A 21,103-nucleotide genomic window follows, 5' to 3' on the forward strand; every position below is an offset into this window, starting at 1 on the left:
AGCCGCATGGTGCCAGGTGCTGTACGCTGTGCTGACTGTCTGACCTGTGCACTGGCTCGCACGTGGTGAGTGGGGGCGAGACATCCCCACCTCCTGGGGGCGCTGTGGGGCTCAGCCCATCAGTGGCGCTGCGGGGCCCTGTCCGTATCCAGCTCAGGCCCCGGGGCCTCTGTGTGACGGGGGGGAGGGCTTGGGCCAAGGGGAGTTTTGTGGCGTGAGAAGCTCTTGGTGAATGTGAGTGTCGGGCCCAGAGACCCCCCCCTGCCACTGCTGGGTCAGCCGCAGCCTCCGGTGTTGCTCCTGGGAGAGGCTGCTCCTGTCTGGCCACGGGGTCCCGCTGGCCCCCGTGCAGCCTCCCGGGGGCAGATCTCCCTCGCCCGGCTGGGGACTGTCATGCCGCAGTCCCAGCATCTGTGCTGCGAGCACAGCTCCGGGGCCGGAGTGAACAGCTTGGCGCGGTGGCTGGTGCTGGCTGCCGAGTGGGATTCTCACCTCTTCTGGACACGGTCCAAAGGAGCCAGCAGCAGGGGAGGAAATGGGCCTATTAATTAGCAGCTGCAGTAATTGGTGCAGCTACATTAGAGCGTGGGGGGTGAGGGGGGAGATGCTGAGTCTGCCTAGGACTGAGGAGTTCATGGAGGGTTCTGGTTCATCCTGTACCGTGTGTGTCAGGAGCGGGGGGCCCTGGCAGAGCTGGGTGTGGGGAGCCCAGAGCTGGGCTAGCAGGGGGCTGCGGGTCAGGAGTGGGGGGCCCCGGCAGAGTTTGGGGGGGAGCCCAGGGCTGGGCTAGCAGGGGGCTGCGGGTCGGGATTGAGGGGCACCGACAGAGCAGCAGGGGAGCTCAGGGCTGGGATAGTGGTGGGGCTGTGGGTTGGGAGTGGGGGACACCGGCAGAGCTGGGTGTGGGGAGCAGACCATCTCTTCCCTCTAACCAGACCTCTTGGCCCTTTACTGCCAGGAACAGGCTGGTCCCCTCCTCTCCCTGTTCTCAAGGCCCCCGATGTGGGTTGGCTGCGCCCTGGCAGGGTCCCTGAGCGCTGGCTTGGGCGGGGGTGGCTGAGACACGGCTCCGTGTTCCTCACACGCCGGCTCCCCCAGGACTGGGAGCAGGGACAGGACGTCCCAGCTGATCCAGCCAGGGCCCTGAGTCAGAGAGGGGTTGCGTGAGAGCCCCTGATGTGGGGGGAGGGGGGTGAGCACCCACTCAGTCAGGGGCAAATGCCAGAGCGCAGCTCTGCCCCCCCTCCACCCCCCGGACAATGAGCTCATTGACTCCCAGGCCCTGGGAGCTGATGGGGGAGGGCACGGGGCCATTTGTGGACGGCAGCTGAGCCATGGCCTTGGCTGCAGCCTCCGGCCTTACAGCCAGGCTCCCCCCGCTCCAACGGTGCCCCCGTGGGCTGGGGCCCAGCTGGCTGCTCAAAGGCGGGTGGAGAGCCTCGGCCATTGCCAGCTGCGCGCACTGCAGGGAGATTGCTAGAGGCTGGGCTGGGCTGCCAAGGTAGGGGTACAGCTGGGGCAGGCCGCGTCCCAGGGGTGGGGGCCAGTGCTCCCTTCCTCCCCTGTGGTGTGCATGGGGCTGCACTCCATCCCAGAGGGGCTGCGTGCCAGGGCTGCCGACTGGCCAGGCAGAGCAGGGCTCTGGGGGCAGTGGGGGGAACAACAGCATCCATCTTGGGGGCCGCTCAAAGAGGGATCCTGATTCCTCCCCACTAGGGTCCCGTGGCCTGGCTCTGCCCCGGTGCCATGGGGAGCTGTGCTCTAGCAACCCCGTCTGTATGTTCTGCCCTGGGCAGAGCTGGAAGGGTCCCTGACTCTGGGATCCCCCCTCCCTGTCCCAGAGAATGGCATGTCCGGCCTCCCTGTTTGCATTGGCACCTGGGCACGCCGGGGGCCAGCTGCAAGGAGCCTGCCTGCCTGTCTCCACCAGAGCCAGTGAGCAGGTGCTGGGTTCGAGCCCAGTCCCTGGTCCCCTCTCAAATGGGAGGGTGGCACTTCCCCTGCGGGGCTGGTTTCCCTCTGGGGTTGGTGCCTGGAGGGGGGTGGGGGCTTTGGCATGGAGTCATCCCGGCCAGGCAGTGACTTCGCTCTGCACCCTGGTGGCTCCGGGTGGCAGCACCCTCCCTGCAGAGCGTGATGCTGTGCCCGGCTGGAGGAGATGTGCCCTGAGACTGGGACCTCTTTTCTCTCTTCCAGACTGAGCCCATGGGCTGCCACAGCCAGGCCCCGGCCCTGGACGGACGCGCTGGCAAGTCGCAGGGCGCCACCCTCTGGATCGTGCTGGGACCCCCCCTGGGATCTCGCGCCCTGGAGGCGGATGGGCCAGGATTATCGGCGCTTTAGGACTCAGCCCCCCTCAGTCCTCTGTACAACTCAAGACTCTGTGGGAGGCCAAAACGGACGCCCTCCCGGCCCCCCGGAATATCCCCCCAACGCTGCTGGAGCCCCCCTGCCCTCTGACGAGTCCCCTGGGGCAGGACCGCAAGGCCCAGACGGAGCAGCGCCCGAGCCTCAGGTAGGGCCCTCCGCTGCACTGCACTGCCAGCCTTCCCGTGCTCACCAGAGGCCTGTCCCCACTCACGGGCCGGCAGCACCAGTGCCGGCTGGGAGCGATCTTGCCAGGCCCACAGGACCAGACACTGGTGTGGATATGGAGGGGTTTGGTGTAACTGAGAACAGGTTCTGGGCTGGGGGTCCCTGCAGGGCTGGGGTTCTCTGCTGCCTGTTTCTCAGCAGGTCCTGGGCCTAGCAGGGTGTGATTGGGCCAGGCTAGCTGCTCAGGTGGGTGAAGGAAGTGCAGCGCTCCTGTTTTCTGGGCTGGGGGTTTGGTTCCCCTCCACCTCTGCCAAGGCCCCCCAGCCCCTGCCCACACCCTCCACCGATCGTCGGCGGGTTGGTGTCGGGTGCCTGGGACGGTATCACAAACTGAGTGAAGTGCGCTCTCCTGTGGCCAAGCAGAAAGGTGCCCAGCTGAAGCCAGCTCTGTGCCAGGGTGGTGCTGTACCCAGCTCTGGACCGGAGGGAATTGCCTGTTTTCAGGCTCTGGGCTGGCTCCCAGCTGCCCCCACCTGGGCTCTCCTGATGCGGCATTTGTGACTCACGCCGCATCCCTGCCTGCCAGTCGGCTTGTCCTGCTCCGTCCGTAGCGCTGCGGGCTGGGGTCAGGGCTGGGCTCGGGAGCCTGGTTCATATGTGGGTATATCTCCCATGACTGAGGGCAACCCAGCTGCTCAGGGTGTTGTGAGGGAGTTTCCTTGGGGGCCCACTCTCCTTAGGGTGGTGCCAGGGATGCTGGATGGCCAGGAGTGGAGCAGGACACGCTCCTCTGGCAGTCGGTATCGGCCCCCATGCCCAGTGTGATGCCGGGGGGTGCTGTGCTCCGGGGAATGGGGCCTGGGGGCTGAGTAGGGAGGGGCTTTCTGCAGTGCTGACCCCCATGCCCAGATTGATGCCAGGAGATGCTGTGCTGCAGACAGACGGGGGGGGGGAGGAATGTCTGAATAGGGGGCACTCTTAGGCGGTGGCAAGGGGCACCGTGCTGCAGGCAGCAGGGGGGCTGGGGCTCACCAGGGGGTGCTCACATGTGGTGCCGGGGATACTCTGCTGCAGGGAGTGGGGGGGCTCAGTAGGGGGCGTTCTCAGGTGGTGGCGGGGGGGGGGCATTGTCCTGTGGGCGGTGGGGGGCTCTCAGGCAGTGCCACCCCCATGCCCAGTGTAATGCTAGGGGGTGCTCTCAGACAGTGGCAGGGGGCTCTATGCTGTAGGTAGTGGGGAGGCTCCCTGGGGGGGCTCTCATTCAGTGCTGGGGGCTCAGTAGGGGGCGCTCTCAAGCAGTTCCAGAGTTCTGTGCTGCAGGCAGTGGGGGGTGGGGGCGCTCTCAGGGTACTGGGGACTCAGTAGGGGGCACTCTCAGGAGGGGCTGGCCCCCATGCGATGTGGGGGGTACCATGCTATTGGAGGGTCCATCTTTTGGCTGAGATTTAAAGCTGGCTGCGACTGACTGTGGTGAAAGCTGCCGCTTTTTGCAAGGGCGCATTCGCGAGCCCAGCGCGCTGGCCAGGTGCCAGCCCCTGAAGTTATTGGCTGCTTGTGTAACTTCCTCTGCAGCTCCAGCATCCTAGTGAATGGCTGACACCTTGCGCTGCCTACTACAGGGTGGAATTAGAATGGCCCCGCTGTGGGTCAGAGCCCCCATACTGCTTACAGTTAATGGAGAGTCTCCTTAGGCCTGGGTTTTTGGAGCAGGAGGGTCTGAGCTCTGTCCCTGTTGCTGCCGTGGAGTCCCGGGCAGCCATGCTGGGTGGCACAGGGCTGGCCCTGGAGCCCTAGACTGCTCCTGATTCGTTAGTGTCTTTTCCTTCCTGTTCTGTCCATGGTTTCTGCAGCTGTTGGGCAGTTGCTGCGTTTCACCCTTGTGGTGGAGACGACCTCCTGTACGTACACAGGTTTTCAAGGCACTTTGGACTGGGAAAGAGCCCTAGAACCGGATCTACGTACCCCACTCGCTCCCGCCTTGGCTGCCCTTCCGCCTCTCAGACCGGCTGCCTCCTTGAGCCACGGCCTGGCTTCTGGCGCTGCTGCGGGGTGGCGCACTTGGGGTGCGGGGAGGGTTGGGCTGTTCCTTAAAACAGTGAATCCCTTCCTGGAACCCCCCCGGCTTAGGCTCCAGGAGCCCAGGCGCTGATCCCGCTGCTGTGCGGAGGCAGGGTGAACAAACCACCTGGGATTAGTAAGGGGGTGGGAACAACTGATTTAAAGTCTTCCCCCCCCCCCTTGAGCCCATTGACAGCATCCTGGCCCCAGCGTTTGCCACAGGAACTGTTGCCCATCAGGGTATTTCCCAACCAGCAAACCCAAAGCTCAGACATAGATGGGGCTGTGGCTGGGTGGGTGAGGCTGGGTGCTGGGCTGCAATGACTCTCTGTAGCCACAGAAAATCATCCAGCCAGTGTCCTCTCCTGGGAGCGGTGTGATGGTTCAGAGGCTTTGCTGCACTTGAGGCCCAGAAGTCAGGACAGCTTCGTGGCTGCCACTGCGCTGCCCGGAAACCTGCCTCCTGCTCCAGAAACACAGGCCCCTGCTGTGCAAACAAAGGGAGAATCACCACTTGCAATACGGGGCCTGTGACACACAGTTGAGCAGTACAGTTTCATGCATGCTCCCTCCCCATTATTGGGGGCTGGGGCTGGATTGATGGTGCACAGGACAGGGACAATGGCAGGGCAAACTTCCCTCACCCAGCCCCGCCATGGAGGGACCCTATGCCACATAAGGGGGCCAGTCTTCAGGGCCCACCCAGCCCTTGGCCGCTCTGCAGTGGCCACCAGCAAGGAGAAGGGTGGTCAGGGACTCAGCTGGGATACAGCCGGCCACCCCTGCAGCTGCAAGGCACCCCACCTGTTCCCGGCCACTGGAGCCAGCCAGGGCACAGCTCGGGGTTAGCGTTCCCTGCTGGCTCCGGTGGGGAGCAGAGGGGGCATTGGGTAGTGGCTGGGCAGCCACATCTGAGATCTGGGCTGCTCTGTGTCAGGCACGGGGTCCCACGCGGCATCGGCCTGCGGGCTGTAGGGAGGATGGGGGGCCAGGACATGTCCCGTTCTCCCCCCCCCCCATGTGGATCCCCCCAGACTAATCTGCTGTGAAGATTGCCTGTGCCCTGAAACCCGTCTCCCGGTCCCTCTGCAGGCAAAGGGAGGGGCACCGGACCTGCCAGCCAGCCTCTGGGCCCTTGCCACATACAGCTCAGCATATGGAAGGGATTTGAGGGAGGCAGGCGGCTTAGGGCTGGCTTGTCCTGGGTGTGGATGGGGGCACAGGGTGGGCTGCAGCCCTCCCCTCGGCGAACAGGTTCCTCTGTCGCCCTGGCTGGCAGGAGCGGTGGCGCGTCCTCCAGCCTCTTCCGAGAGTCTGTGTCGCGCCTTGCATTGCATCCCTTCTGCTGTGCGCCGAATGCAGCCTCCCCAGTCTGCCAGCTGCTGCCTGGCGTGCCCAGACTTCCCCCTGCTCCGCACTGCTTGCCCCACAGCATCCCCTAGTGCTGTGCCGGAGCTGGGGCCAAGGCTCCGACCCACCAAGCTGGCTGCTCTGAGAGGAAGGGGCATAGACACAGTGCCGGGCATTCTCCCCTCTTCCCCGTCGCCCGCTGGTGGCTCGCCCCACACTCGGGCCGGGGCGCGGGGCCGTGGGCTTGCATGTGCCATAGCTCCCGGGTGGGCGTAGCCAGGGCTGCTGAGCCGCAGCACTGGGACTCGCTGGGAATGGGGCGCCGGGGCAGATCCTAGAGTGCTGCGCAGTGCAGACGGGTCATGGCCGTGCCCTGTCCGCCCGCCCACTTTCCACAGCGCAGAGCTCAGGGCTCCGTCTAACCCCTTTAGAGCCCCTCTCCCTGGTACCTGCATGGCCTGGCGCCTGCTCCCCCCCCCCTCCTTGGGGTTCGTACCCTCCGTGCAGGGCTCTCCCCGGGGGGCTGCACTGCCCTGGCTCTTCCGGCACCCCTTGGGAGCAGCAGTGCGGTCATTAATCATTGCTCCGGTGACACGTTAATGGCCCCTACTGTTCTGGGCGGGGGGCAGCATCCCTGGGGGCCGGGGCTGCCCAGGGCCCAGCTGGGGGGTGGTTACCCACACTAGCACCCTGGGAGCAGCGGGTACTTGTCTGTCGGCTGTTGTAGTTTCCTGTGTGTGGGACCTGGCAAATGGCCGGGTCGGTCCCCTCCCCATGGGCCCGGGGAGCTGTACGAGGCAGGGCAGCCCACCGGCAGCGCGGGGGATGGGCCTCTGACAGACACGGGAGCTCTGCTGGGGCTCAGCGGCAGTGGGTGGGGGGATAGCTCCCCTCGTGCTGTGGGGCAGATAGTGCCTTGGGGCCTGTGTGCCATATGGGCCGTGGGGGGGACTCTGGGGTGGGGGGGGGACTGTCTGCATGTGCCTTTGCTGTGCCATGGGGAGTCCCCCAAGCCACCGAGATCAGCATGGCCCACGGGGAGGGGCACCCCTCAGTGCGGGGGGCTGCGGGGACCCAGCTTCTGTAAGCCAGCGGCTCTTCACCCAGGTGCCCGTTCCCTCCCAGCAGTGGGGCGCTGGGTGCCACGATGGGATGTTGGCATGTTGTGGGGCCTGTGGCATCTGGGATCTGGGGAGGGTGAGGGGGCAGGGTGGATCCATGGAGCACCTCCAAGGGGCGGGTATGGGGGGCTGCCGGAGCCAGGGCAGTGCCGCCTACCCTTGCTGTGTCATGGGAGCAGGTCAGCAGTGCCCTCCCAGGCCGGCACAGCTCCCTTGTCGGGGGTCCCCTCGGACGGGTGGCCGGGAGCTCGCAGGCAGAGGGCCCATTCCAGGGGATGTTAAGGTGGGCGTGGGATTGGCCCCGTGTCACTGTGGGCAACTGGGGCTCCTTCTGCATGGCTCCCTCTTGCCCCCGTGTGCTGGGACCGGGTGGTGGAGTCATCGCAGGTCAGTGTCCCTTTGACTCCCGGCTCCGTGACTCGCCAGTGCCTTGTGGGTGTCACTTGCCAGAGGTGACCCAACCAGCAGGGCTCGTGGCAGAGCTGGCTCCCTGGGGAGTGTCCCTGAAACTCTGCCTGGCCCTGCCCCGGGAATGAACGGCCTGCTGCAGCTGCTGAGCTCACTGCCATGTGACCAGCCACCCGAGAGTGGCAGACTGTAAACAAACGCCGGCCGGCTGTGCCACGGAGCCCTGGGACTCCAGCCCTGGCTGGCGAGATGCAGGAGGTGAGTGGCGATGCGCCAGCCCCCACGTGCAGGCTGCCCCAAGCCCTCTGCCCACGAGCTCCCTGCCACCCGTCCGAGGGGATCCTCTGCCCGCAACCACTTGGAAGTTGCTGGGGATTTTAAATGTCCCCCACTGCCTGGGATGTGAATGGAGCCTGAAACTGACCAGGCTGGGTTGCTGGCATTGCCCAGTGTGCCAGGAGAGCAGCTTCCCCCCCCCCCACTCAAGTGAGTGACACCCAGAGGGTTTATAGTGACCAGGGCGGGAGTATAACAGACAAATCTTATCCTGGTGCTCCCCCGTTTGCTGTGTGATGAGTAGTGGGGGTTGAAGCGTGGCAGGCAGGGGGTGGGCTGTGCACAAGATACCGGTGTGGGACAGGACATGTGAGGCGGATGGTGTGAGGTGGTGTCTGGGGCATGGGGCCGGGGCTATGCGGGGGCTGGAGAGTGCCCAGCCTGCGGCTGCCTCTGGCTAGTGAATGAATCTCTGTTCCCAGTGGTGGCAGGCAGGCAGGTGGGTGTCTGGGGAGGAGCTGGCCCTCTGCCGATGCTCTTCTGGGTTGGCCGTGGGAGCAAGTTCCGCGTGGGTAGGAGCTAGCTGTGGGATGGGACATCTGGGCCCCCCGTTGCAGGGACCCCTCATGGGCACCGTCGGTAGAGGGGCTCAGCTGAATGGGCCACAGGGGCCGAGCTACCCTCTGCCCCCAGGAGGAGCTGGGTGCAGGGGACGTTTGCTCTGCCGGGCTGCAGCATGTTCACTTGGTGTTCGATAGTAGCCCCCGCAGACCCTGCTGGCAGCCGGGCAGGCGATGTGTCCGTCCCCATGCTCTGCCTGTCAGGTCAGAGCTGGCATAGCACACGTGTAAGTCATGGCTGTCTGGCATGCCAGTGCCGTGACACACATGTGCAGGCAGGATGCGCCTCACCAGCTTGTTACAGCCCCCCCCCCCCCCCCGGGGCTCTTCCCTGGCTGAGCGGTGAGCTCAGCCCTGTGGGATGAGGGGAGGAGACTGGGGAGCTGTGCTGCAGCCGTGTCCCACGCTGGGGTGCTCTCCATGCCACCTGCCTGCTAGCACCTCTGGGCTGGGGACGCCCTTGGGTGGCGTGCAGAGGAAAGGCCCCTGAGCCTGGCTCTTCCCAGCTCCCCATTGGTCATCCCCCCCCCCGGGGGGCGGGGGGACAGGCTGCCCCTCGTGCGGTGCTTCGTGCACTCTTAGCAATGGGGCTCCTGCCCTGCCTTGTCCACCCACCTCCTTCCCTCCCTCCCTCACTGCTGGCTCCCCGGCCTCAGGATGCCCTGCCTCTGCTCAGCCCCCAACCCCAAGTCCAGAGATGTCTGCCAGTGCGGCCCCCCGCTGTCTCGCTGGAGCCCCGCTAGCTTGGGCTCTAGGCTCCCGGGCCCAGGGATCTCCCATGCTGCAGTTGCTCCTAGACTCGTCCCAGGGCTGCAATGAATCGCCGAGCTCCCTGGGGCTGGGCTGGGCGGGTCCCCTCCAAACGCCCCCTGAGGTGAAGCCCCCTGTGGGGGGCTGTGGGCTGCCCTGACATGGACAGCGAGGCAGCAAGGCGAGTGTGGGGATGTATGAGAGCCCCCCACCCCCACTGGGCCGATAGCTGGTGTCTGCCGAATGTAGACAAGATCCATGGCAAGAGGGAGAGCTCCTGAGCGACCCCCTCTGGCCAAGCTGGGAGCTGCATGGCCGAGACACCTTCCTCCACAGGAGGGTGAGTCAGGCTGCCCTGGGGGAGGAAATGGGGGAGGGGGAAGCTCGCGCCACTTCACTCATAGGCAAGGGTGCTTTAAAAGGGCCGTGCAGTGACACAACAGGGATCGAACCCCAGGCTTCAGGGCAGCAACCACTCTGCAGCCAGGGGTCAGGAGGAATCTCCCCACCCCGGTGGCATCATGTGGCACAGGGATCACGCCCATGGGCACTGGCCGCCGGAGCAGCCCGGGGGCTGGACTGAGAGCATGTCTCTGTTCCAGTGGGGCAAACCCCTGCATACCTCCAGATTGAAGGTAGTCTTTGAAGTGTGGCCCAGGCTTGGGGGTAGGTGCGGGGAGGGACTACGCCCCACAGGCAGGGAGCGCAGAGACATTGATTGTCCCCAGCCATGCAGGGTATTGATGGGGCCGGGCCAAGGCACAGGGGGGGCTCCGTGCTGGGAGGGGTGCTGGCTCGCCGGCCTTGGACATGGGGCAGCTTCATAGAATCCTAGAATATCAGGGTTGGAAGGGACCTCAGGATGTCATTTAGTCCCACCCCCCGCTCAGAGCAGGACCAATCCCCAATTTTTGCCCCAGATCGCTAAACAGCCCCCTCAAGGATTGAGCTCACAACCCTGGGTTTAGCAGGTCAATGCTCAAACCACTGAGCTGTCCCTCTCCCCCTTGGACAGTGCAGGCCGCGCTTCCTGAGGGGGGTGCTCTGAGGATCACTCAGGGCTTCGACTGAAGCCTCAGCCCAGGGATAGTGGGGAGCAGGGCTCTGGGGGTAGACAGGCAGCTGTTGCCTGGGCCCCCAAGTCACCTCCCCACCGGGTCTGCCGTTCCGCTGGCCCTGGGAGGGGAAGGCTCTGTATCCCCTGGCTCAGTCCCCTGAGGCTGGCCCAGGTGGGCTGGCCTGGGGCGGGCCTGCGAACAGCCAGGCTTCTCCATGAGGAGGGACAGGATTGGGCTCCCCCCCCCCCCCCCGCAGCATCCACCTGGCCAAAGCATCTTCCCCTGCTCTGGCCGTGGGGGCCTGGTGGGTCTGCACCTGGGCTGGGTGCTGGGAGAAGGTCTGGCAGGTTTTGGGCAGGGCTGGGCGCTGGGGCATGGGTGCTTGGGGGGTCCAGTGGGTTTGCGGCTAGCTGGCTGCTGGGCGGGGGCTGGGCAGCGGGTCTGCACCTTTGCTGGGTGCTTGGCAGGTTTGCAGCTGGGCTGGGCGCTGCGGGGGGGGGGGGCGCTCTGCACCTCTAGGCGCTGGTGTCAATGGGCTCAGCCCAGGGTGGGAAGCTTGGGAGGAAGCGCCACTGGGTCAGCTGCTCCCCCCCCCCCCCCGCCCCCGGCCTCTGCCTTCTGCAGTGGTGGCTATTGCAGCTGGGCTCCCAAGGGTTAACATGCTGACCTTCACCTCCCCGGGCAGAGCTGAGATCCTGGCTGGGTCACAAACAAAGGGGAGGGTGGGGGCCTCGCCCTGCTGCCTGATTGTCCCCTCTGCGGGAGACCCAGACTGGAATGTGGGGGGTTGGGAGTGAGGGGGGCCGGCAGAGCTGGGGTTAGAGGCAGGGTCGCCCACTGAACAGTCCTGTATTACAAGGGTCCTTATTTTTTCATCTGTACAAGAAGAGGAGTTGCTGAGCGCTGCAGGAAATACCCCTGGCGAATGGGGGTGAGTCCCGCTCAGTGTTGGTATTATTAATTTGAGGATATGAGGGGGCAGGGGTGCTAAGAAAACAGTCCCTTATTTTTGAAATACAATGTTGGTGGGGAGCCCAGGGCTGGGACAGCAGGAGGCTGCGTGTCAGGACTGAGGGGCGTGGGCAGAGCTGTGTGGGGGGAGCCCAGGGCTGGTACCAGGGGCCTGGGTGTAGGGATTGAGGGGCGCTGGCAGAGCTGTGTGTGGGGAGCCCAGAGCAGAGACAGCAGGGGGGTGGGAGTCTGGATTGAGGGGCACGGGCAGAGCTGTGTGGGGGGAGCCCGGGGCTGGTACCAGGGAGTTGTGGGCTGGGATTGAGGGGTGCTGACAGAGCTGTGGGGGGGGATCCCAGGGCTGGTACCAGGGGGCTGCGAGTCGGGATTGAGGGGCACGGGCAGAGCTGTGTGGGGGGAGCCCGGGGCTGGTACCAGGGAGTTGTGGGCTGGGATTGAGGGGTGCTGACAGAGCTGTGGGGGGGGATCCCAGGGCTGGTACCAGGGGGCTGCGAGTCGGGATTGAGGGGTGCGGGCAGAGCTGTGTACTAGGGAAGGTTGCTCTGGTCTGGAATACGTTCACTTCCCTGTACTGATGCCAAGGCTGGGTTGGGCGCTTGGGTTGGGCTGCTGATGCCCAAGGTTGGGCCCTTGCAAGCAGGTGAAGGGTTCTTATAAACCAGCCCAGCCCCACACATAGGGGATGTCTGGGGTTCCCCTGTGGGGCAGGCTTGGCTTAACCAGTGATGGAGGGAATCACACCCCCTGACCCACATGGCCCGTGTCCCACACGGGCAGAATACCCCACCCCCCAGCAGGGCCTGCCTGCCTGCCCGCCCCCATCCAGCAGCTGGGCCTCTCTCCCCTATCTCCCGCCCCCCAGCAGGGCTGCACCTGAGCCCCCCAGCTCTTGGGCTGTCCCGCTCGCCCCTGTCTTCCCCCTCACACACACACACCCCGCGCTGAGCCCTGCCCCCCAGCAGGGCCTGCCTGCCTGCCTGCCCCCACCCATCAGCTGGGTCTCTCGCCCCTGTCTCCCCCCCGCCCCCCCAGCAGGGCTGCCCCTGAGTCCCTCAGCTCTTGGGCTGTGCCTCTCGCCCGTCTCCCCCCCCCCCCACGCACACCCTGGGCTGTGCCCTGCCCCCCCGCAGCAGGGCCTGCCTGCCCCCACCCATCAGCTGTGCCTTTTGCCCCTATCCTCCCCCCCCCAGGGCTGCCCTTGAGCCCCCCCAGCCCTTAGGCTGTGCCTCTCGCCCCATCTCCTCCCCACACACACACCCCGGGCTATGCCCTGCCCCCCCTCTCCCCCCCCACAGCAGGGCCTGCCTGCCCCCACCGATCAGCTGTGCCTCTCTCCCCTATCTCCCCCTCCCCCCCAGCAGGGCTGCCCCTAAGCCCCCCAGCCCTTAGGCTGTGCCTCTCGCCCCTCTCTTCGCCCACCCCCACCCCACCCCACAGCAGGGCTGCCCGTGAGCCCCCCACCCATCAGCTGGGCCTCTGTGCCCCTGTCTCCCCCCCACCCCGAGATGTGCCGTGCCCTGCCCCTCCCCCAGCAGGGCCTGCCTGCCCGCCCCCCCACTCATCAGCTGGGCCTCTGCGCCCCTATCTCCCACCCCACCCCGAGGTGTGCCGTGCCCTGCCCCCCCCCCAGCAGGGCCTGCCTGCCCGCCCCCCCACCCATCAGCTGGGCTTCTCGCCCCCGTCTGCCCCCCCGCTCATGGGCCGGGCCCCTCTCCCCCCAGCTCCGGCTCCAGGCCCGTGCCCGGCCGGGGCGGGGGGGGCCGAGCCGCCATCTTCCCCCGCTGGGGGCCGGGAGCATGTGCGGAGCGAGGCCGCCGGCCCAGCCCGGCCGGGGAGGATGCGCCTGGCCGGCCCCGTCCCCTGCCCCGCCGCCGGGCCGGGCCCGCTCCGAGCCCTCGCCCTCGCCCGGCGCCCCGCTGAGCGCAGCCGCCGGCATCCCCGCGCCCCATGCGGCAGGCGCCCGGCGCGCTCTCGCCCGGCTCCCCGGGGGCCGCTGGGCTCCGCTCGCCGCAGCCGGCCCGCGGGGCGATCGGCCGGGCCAGAGGGTCAGTACAGCGGGGCGCCGCCGGGGGCGAGCCTGGTTCCGCCGGGCCCTGGGGTAGCAGCGGGGGGCCGTATCCCCCGAGGCGCGAACCCCTGGAGCGTCGGGGGCCGGCTGCTGGGCCTTCAGGGATGGTGTGGGGCAGGGGGGCCCTCTCCTTCGGGCGCGGCTTTGCTGGTAGCCCCGCACCGTGCAGCTGCGGCCCTTCACGAAAGCCGGGGGACTGTTCTCCCCATTGAACAGCTGGGGAAACTGAGGCACAACGAGGGGCTGTGACCCGGCCAAGGTGCCCCAGCAAGCGAGAACCCGGGGTCCCGGCTCCCTATCCCGCGGGGACCTGCGAGGCGGGCTCCTCTTTTAAACGTGGGTGAGGGGCTTCTGGGTGCAGCCTGGCTTTCCCGGGTGAGAGGAGGGGGGCTGGCAGGGGCAGGGCTCCCTGCCCCGGGGCACTGTCTGGATCTGGCCTCCAGCAGCTGGGCGAGTTCAGCGCCAGCCCTCCCTACTGCTGGCTGGTGCTCAGACCCAGATGGATCCCAGCAACCATGAATCTGAGCCTTTCCTAGCCTGGCACAGGGCAAACTGCCCCATGGGTTGGCATAACTGGCAGTGTGATTCATGTCTGGACTGAGGTGCAGCTGGGGGAAGGGGGCTGCGAGCTGGGATGGCAGGAGGCTGCTGGTCGGGGTTGAGGGGCACTGGCAGGGATGTGTGTGGCGGGGGATCAAGGTACGGGGGAGTGCAGGGTGGCAGCAGCAGCAGGGGGCTGTGGGTTGGGACTGAGGTGAGCTGCCAGGCAGTGGGTGGAGGGGACCAGCCCAGGAGCAGCAGGAGGGGGGGCAGGTACAGGAGTGGGCAGCGTGTGGGGAGCTAGCCCAGGACCCTGGTGCTCTCTGGCCCCTGTTTTCTAAAGCACAGGTGAAGAACTGCCTTGGAAGGAGGCAATCGGCTTCCCGTGTGGGGCTGCAGCCTGCCCTGTCCAGCCCGGGACCAGCCCGGGCCTGGCACTGTGCTGTATCCGGGGAAGGGAGCATGCTGAGAGGGGCTGGATCCCTGGCCGTGGGCTGGTCCGTTCTAGGCAGAGAGTGGGCAGCATGGCATGGGATTCAAGGGGCAGCAGGTGCATGGATGCCCTGCTGGCAAGCACCCCAGGTGGGCGTGTGGAGCAGGGGTGTCCTCAGAGCTGTGGGGATGGGGGCTGCAGTCAGAAGACCCCGCACCCTTCCTGGGGGGATGCTAAGGTCGCGTGCAGCTGGGTCACCAGCTTGCTGCATCTACGGTCTTGGACCAAGTCCAGGCTTCCAGCTGTTTCATGGAAATGGGCAGGGCTGGGTTGTTCCTGGGCCGGGCTGGGCGCGCTGGAGCAGCACCGGGGTGTGTGTGGCCCAGTGTATGCTGTTGGATCCAGGCTGTATCCACACACCATGCCAACGAGCTCTAAGCAGGGCGAGATGGGAGCGTGTTTCCCCTGCCAATTGCCACAAATGTCTGGAGCTCGTCTGGCTGAAGTGCAGAAAATACTGTCCTGTCGTTGGGCACCGGGGCATTGGTGGGCTCCCAGTTCCCCCCCCGAGCGGCAGTTGGACCCGCTGCGTTTGCTGGGAGGAGCCTGAGCAGGTGCCGGCCACTGGCAATCGGCTGTGTGGGGTGAGGTGGCCGGCACCTGCTCACGCTCCTCCCAGCAAACGCAGCTGGGCAGCGGGTCCGACTGCCGCTGGGGGGGGACGGGGGGGACCTTGTTCCTCTTGTGTGTTGGGCGTGTCCTAAAACAACTGGCCCTGTTCACCCAGGGAGGGAGTTTTACCTAGTGGTTGAAGGAATGGGGCTTGGCTCAGAACTCCTGGGTCCTATCCCCACACTTGCCGTCCGACCGTGGGCAAGTCATTTAGGCCAGTATATTTGGAAGCAGACAGCACCCTGGGGTGCGCTCGGGGCTGCCGAGCACCCTCTGCTTCAGCCACGCTTGCTGGGAACTGGGGTGCTGGGCACTGCAGAGAGTCAGGCCCAGTGGGAGTCCCGGACATAGGGGCAGCAAAGCAGTGGCCAGCCTGTGAACGTGCCGGCTTCTGGCCTGCGGGACTCACCCGAGGTCAAAGAATGAATCCAGCCATCCCGAAGTGGTGGATCAGTGGGGGCCAGGGCCAGCCCCTGCCATAAGCAGGTGCCCCTCCATTGCCATTGGACGTCTCTCCTGGGCTGTCGCAGGCTGGCTGCGTTGACTGAGGGCTGCCCACGGGGCCTCTGGAATAAGGATGGGAAATGCCCCCTCCCCATCCCCTGCAGTCTATGCTCTGCAAAACCATTGCCACCACCAGGGCCCCTCAGCTGGGCAGGTGATGGGACCCACAAGCCTTCCTGCTTCTGGAGAGGTGGGGGGAAGGGCAGTGTGTGGGGGGTGTTGTATTGTGTAGAGGGATGTGAGCAAATTGGGAGGTGGTGTTAGGGAAGGGAAGGGTATAGGGAGTATAATGTTTAGAGGGGGTGGTGTGTAGTGGGTATGTGGAGTGCATTAGAGGGGGTGGGTGGGTTTATGATGGCAGGGGGGATGCAGTGGGGAGGGCACTGTCTGGTCGGTGGGGAGCAAGGGGGGATGGGGCCAGGGGCGCTGTCCGTGAGCGGTAGGGAGTGGGGAGGATGGTTTCTGTGAATTGTGGGGAGTGGGAGTCACTGTTCGTGAGTGGCAGGGGGTGGAGAGGATGTGGCAGGGGGTGCTGTCTGTAAATGGTGAGGAGCCAGGGGGAGGCACTGTCCGTAAGCGATGTGGGGTGTGGAGGACGTGGCGGGGGGCGGTGTCTGTGGATGGTGAAGAGCAATGGGTCACTGTGCATGAGTGGCGGGAGCTGGAGAGGACACAGTCTGTGAATGGTGGGGAGCAGAAGAGGATGTGGTGGGGGGCGCTATCCATGAATGGTGGGGAACAGGGGGAGGTGCTGTCCGTAAGTGATGGAGGGGGGAGGACATGGCGGGGGGGGCACTGTCTGTGGTCAGTGAGGAGCAGAGGGAGACATGGCGGGGGGGCGCTGTCTGTGAATGGTGAGGAGCAGGGGGGCACTATCCATAAGTGATGGGGGGGAGGGCATGGCAAGGGGGCACTGTCTGAATGGTGGGGAGCAGGGGGACGTGGTCCGTAAGTGATGGTGGGGGGGGAGGGCATGGCAGGGGGGCACTGTCTGTGGTCAGTGGGGAGGAGAAGGGGACATGGCAGGAGGGCATTGTCTGTGAATGGCTGGGAGCAGGGGGGCTCTGTCCATGAGCGGCATGGGGACACGGCACGGGGTGCTGCTCTGGCTGGTGAACCTTTTGGGCGATGTCATGGGGCAACGCTGAGCACATGGTCAGGGCTGGGCAGGTCTCATACCATCACAGCCCAGGGCCATCAGTGCAGCCAGCAGCCGGGTTTCTTGAAGGACCTGTCGGGTTCCCAGGTGTGGGGGCAGATGGCGTTGCCGGCTGGTGGCTGGGCCCAGAGAGAGGATGGGGCCTGTGCAGTTCATCGGGGCTGTCCCTGTTGCTGGGGGGCAGAGGCTGGTGGTTTGGGAGCTATGGGGGGTTGGGCAGGTCTGTGCAGCGTGGGGCGGAGCTGGTGAATAGCTGGGAGCTGTAGCCCTGTCCACACTGAGCTGGAGCCGGGCGAGAGCGGCCAAGGCCCTGCTTTGTTCCCTTGCGCAGCTGCTCATGGCTGGCGTCAGGCCGTGGGAGCACGGTGGAGGTCCTGGGGCGAGCAGAGCCTGGCCTCAGCACTACCGTGGGTTGGGGAGGGTGCTGCCACTGGGAGCCCCTCAGTTGGCTGCTTGTGGAGGGCTCCTGGCTCCGGCGTCTCCTAGCTCCCATTGTCCGGGCTGGAATCCAGCTGGGCCAGGGCAGAGATTTGACTCTGCACTCTGTGTTTAACCCCTTCCCCACTGCGCTGCTGCTCACCCGCCGTCAGGTCAGTTTATCAGCAGGGCTGTGCTCGGTTGACAGAGACCCACAGCAGTCAGCTCTGCCACCCCCCCCCAACCCCGGGAGGCAGAGCAGGGGCATTATTGGGGAAACTGAGGCACAGAGTGACTTGACCAAAGTCACTCAGGGAGTCTGGCAGAGCAGAGAATTGAACCCAAGGCTGCCAATTCCCTGGACCCCTGTACTCTTTTCCCGCCTCCCAGGCGTTTGCTCTGCTCACTAGCCTGCGCCGCCTCTGTTGCCTGGGGGCGGATAGGAGGTCTGCCCTCTGTGTAACCTGAGGCTTGGGGCCTTGCCAGCTGCCCAGGACACTGGCTCAGATGCTGGCGGGCATGTTTGCGGGTGCAGAGCTGCAGTGTGTTCACGCCAGGTTCCTGGCGCACCAGGGGTCGGAGGGAGAGACTCTCCTCTGTGGCCATGGCATGGGGCCAGTTGGGAGCCTGTGTCCCAGCCCCCCTTTGTGCCAGCCTGTGCCCCCCCAGCGTGCTGGCCCTGGGGGGAGAGGGAGTCCCTTGCATACGGGGCCGGCCTTGTTCTGCCCTTGGCATGGTGGTGCCTGGCAGCCCTGAGCTGGCCGCGCTCCCCGCAGCGCTGCCTGGGCCTGCATGCCAATGAGCCCCTCGCCACAGCTGCAGGGCGCTGTGTAATAGGGGAAGCAGAAGACCCCAGCTCCTGGCCCACTGCCCTCCCCACACACAATGTGGCTGAAAATCCGCTCCAGGCTCGGATGGGGCCTGCTCCTGCTCCTCGCCTCCCACTGCAGCTTTGGGGGTGGAGGCACTCAGCCCCTGGCAGCATCGGGCCTGTGCACACGCCTGGGGGATACCCCCATCTCTAGGAAGAGGGGCAGCGACCCTGCTGTGGCTTTGGGGCTGGGCCTCTCTGGTCTGGGGACAAGTGCGGGCCTCAGCCCTAGCCGTGCTCCTCCTTTGCCCACCGTGCAAATGTGACCTGCTGTCCCAGCGCTGTGGGGCAGGGTGCATGCAGCAGCCCTGGGGGGCTCTGGTGGAGCGGTTGGGGGTGGTGTTTGGAGGGGGGGGGGCAGGGCCGTGTGATGTGTGACCCTCTGCACCTGCTCTTAGCGTCTGTGTGGGGGGAGGGGGCAGCTGCTCTGAGCCGCACTGGCCACCTGCTGCCCTGCGTCTCGGGGCTTGAGTCATAACGCGGATGCTGCCCCAACCTCCAGGCCCATCCCCGCAGGGAAACCCTCCGCTCCAGCGCGGCTTGGCGCTGACTAGCACAGTGCCTCAGTCGCTAACGCCCACTCCGTAGTATGGACGCACCCTCCTACCAGCCTAGTGCCGCACAGCTCCCCCGTGTGCAGGGCCTCCCCCGGCTCGCTGGGCCCCAGTTCCCAGAGCGCCTCAGCTGAGGGCCGGGCCCGGACATGGGCCGTGCCCCTAGGGGGCCGCGCACATGTTCCATTAACTGTTCCCGGCTCAGCGGAGCATGGGGCGGGGGGTCAGACTGCGAAGAGCAACGCCAGCCTGTCTGTGTGCGCAAAAGGCGAGCGGTGCGTGGAAGACAATGAGCCGTGCAGGCTGCTAAGGAAGGGTCGGGGGGGGGAGGGGGCTCAGTTTTGGGAGTCCGGTGTGTGGGAATTAGTGCCAGCCCCAAAGTCTTCAGCCCACTGCCGCTGACAGCGGCCCGCCTAGGAGCTCACAGCTCCACGCCTGCCTGGCCAGGTGGCAGCTGCAGCTGCCCCAGGGAAGGGTGCCCCGTGGGGACAGAAGAGGGCTGGGCCTGGGGGGCAGGCGCAGAGGCAACTGGCTTGGCAGCCCAACTCGGTTCTGAGGTGCCTGTCGCTAGGTTTGGGGGAGCTGCGGACGGTATGGTCAAACCCTGAGCACGGCCCTGAGCGACTCCCCGTGTGTGCAAAGCACCATGGGTAAGACCCAGCCGGGGACAAGAGGAGCAGTCTGGAGCTGGGGGGCTGATCCTGCAAGGGGCTAGGTGCTCTCGGCTGCCAACAACGTGCTGCTGGGAGCAATGACACGGCAGGGAGCTTTCTCAGTCAGTGCTGGCCCCAGTACCCCAGCGTGGCACTAGGGGGCGCTGGCCTCTCAGTCAGTGCTGGCCCCAGTACCCCAGCCTGGCACTAGGGGGCGCTGGCCTCTCAGTCAGTGCTGGCCCCAGTACCCCAGCCTGGCACTAGGGGGCGCTGGCCACTCAGTCAGTGCTGGCCCCAGTACCCCAGCCTGGCACTAGGGGGCGCTGGCCGCTCAGTCAGTGCTGGCCCCAGTACCCCAGCCTGGCACTAGGGGGCGCTGGCCGCTCAGTCAGTGCTGGCCCCAGTACCCCAGCCTGGCACTAGGGGGCGCTGGCCGCTCAGTCAGTGCTGGCCCCAGTACCCCAGCCTGGCACTAGGGGGCGCTGGCCGCTCAGTCAGTGCTGGCCCCAGTACCCCAGAGCAGTGCCAGGGGGCGCTGTGCTGCAGGGACCAGGGTGGGGGGTCAGCAGGGGGCGCTCTCCCCTCAGTGAGAGCTGGCCCTAGTGTAGTGCCAGAGAGCTCTGTGCTGCAGGGTGGGGGACTCAGCAGGGGGCACTGGCCCCAGTGCAGGGCCAGGGGGCGCTGTGCTGTGGACGAGGTTATCCTTGACCCACATCTGGCAACGGGTGCTGAAGATGCGGGCCGAGGGGTATGAAACCTACCAGGTGTTTGATCTGGGGAAATCCGGCTGGGCCAAGCTCTCTTCCTCCCACCCCCTCCAGCTTCCGCAGGAGTGGTCGGAAAGCAGCCCCCCTATTCCGGAGCAGGGGCCGCAGCCAGGTGCATAGGCCCTGAAGGGCTGCAGGGTGAGGGCAGAGGAGGGCAGGGCAGAGCCTGGGCTATTCTCTCTCACGGCACCAGCGATCTCCATGGAGCTGTTGGCTGCGCCCTCAGCCAGCTGTTCTCCTGCGGGACCGGCTGGAACCGTGGGCAAGACAAGGACACAGTGTTAGGGAGCCAGGCCAGTGCTGCTCCCCCGGCTTGGACCGGGGACAAGCCCCCACACTGAGCCATCTGGCAGGTGCACGGGGCGGCGGGGAGCACAGGAAATGCCCTGCTATGGTCCTGCATGCAGCTGGGGAGGGGGAGACGTTCCCTGGCGTGACCTGGCTGAGTTCCCAGGCGGGGCTGGGAGGGGGGCCCCCAGGCTGAATCTCAGGGAAGCAGGGACCAGCCCCATCCAGCTGGCGGGGGCTGGGGATGGGCTGCGAGATCCCCTTTGCTGGTGATGCTGAGTGCCCAGAAGTGGGGCTAGCTGGGCTCACCCGGCCGTGGGGGCCAGTCTTTCAGCCGGGCACTTTGTTGGCGGTGCAGGCCTGACGGCGGCAGGGCTGACAGCTGCCCTGTTCTCTGCAGCCGTACGGGGCAGATCCTGCCTGTGTGCATGGCACACTGGGCTGTCTCCAGAGGGGGCCGTCCAATGCTGTTCTCACCCCCGCTGTCCCTGTACCCAGAGCAGCTGGGGCCAGCCCTGCTAACACCCGGCCATGAAGCCAGCCTTCACTTCTAGCTCCACTCCCCCCCCCCGGCCCGCCCATCCTTAGGACTAAAGGGATGTTCTCCTCCCCCCTTCCCACTCTGCTGTCTCATGGGAGCTCCCAGACTCTGAGCAGGCCCAGGGCAGCCACATGCCTGTGGCCACAGGGTCCCACCCTGTGGTCCCACCCTGCAGTGGCCTGCCTCCTTCCCTCCCTGGGGACATCCACCTGGCATTGTATAGCTGGCTCCTGGGAGTCGGAGTTCCCAGCCTGTGCGTCCTCCTGGCATTGTAACCTGAGGTTCCCAGCCATGCTATCCCATCCATACTGACTCAGCTCCGCAATTCCAGCTGCGTCCACACTGCAAAATGGCAGGGCTTGGACTCCAGATCCGGCAGGCCTCGGGCTCTGACCCACCCCCTGGCAGGGTCCTCGGACCCAGGGCCTGATGGGTTTGTGTGTGGCTGGAAGGGGGCTCGGGTTCAGCCCTGACTCAGAGCCTGGTCT

At 66.0% G+C, this 21,103-nt stretch overlaps 1 protein-coding gene across 7 annotated transcripts in view; it reads left to right on the plus strand.

Annotated features, from left to right (window-relative positions):
• Window positions 1-21,103, plus strand: part of TNK2 (tyrosine kinase non receptor 2) — a 78,137-nt gene that overhangs the window by 16,696 nt on the left and 40,338 nt on the right. For 4 of the 7 annotated variants that reach the window (XM_084638973.1, XM_084638975.1, XM_084638966.1 and 1 more), the window contains exon 2: window positions 2,197-2,515. In XM_084638973.1, the coding sequence (XP_084495099.1) occupies window positions 2,318-2,515 (198 nt within the window). In that variant the 5' untranslated portion in view covers window positions 2,197-2,317. Of the gene's footprint in view, window positions 1-1,426; window positions 1,502-2,196; window positions 2,516-11,088; window positions 11,108-13,042; window positions 13,194-21,103 lie in introns of those variants that run through there. The other 3 variants (XM_084638968.1, XM_084638972.1, XM_084638974.1) reach the window with 3 other exon arrangements.

This window comes from Lepidochelys olivacea, assembly GCF_965140295.1.
Source record: "Lepidochelys olivacea isolate rLepOli2 genome assembly, chromosome: 9".
Lineage (NCBI taxonomy): Eukaryota > Metazoa > Chordata > Testudines > Cheloniidae > Lepidochelys > Lepidochelys olivacea.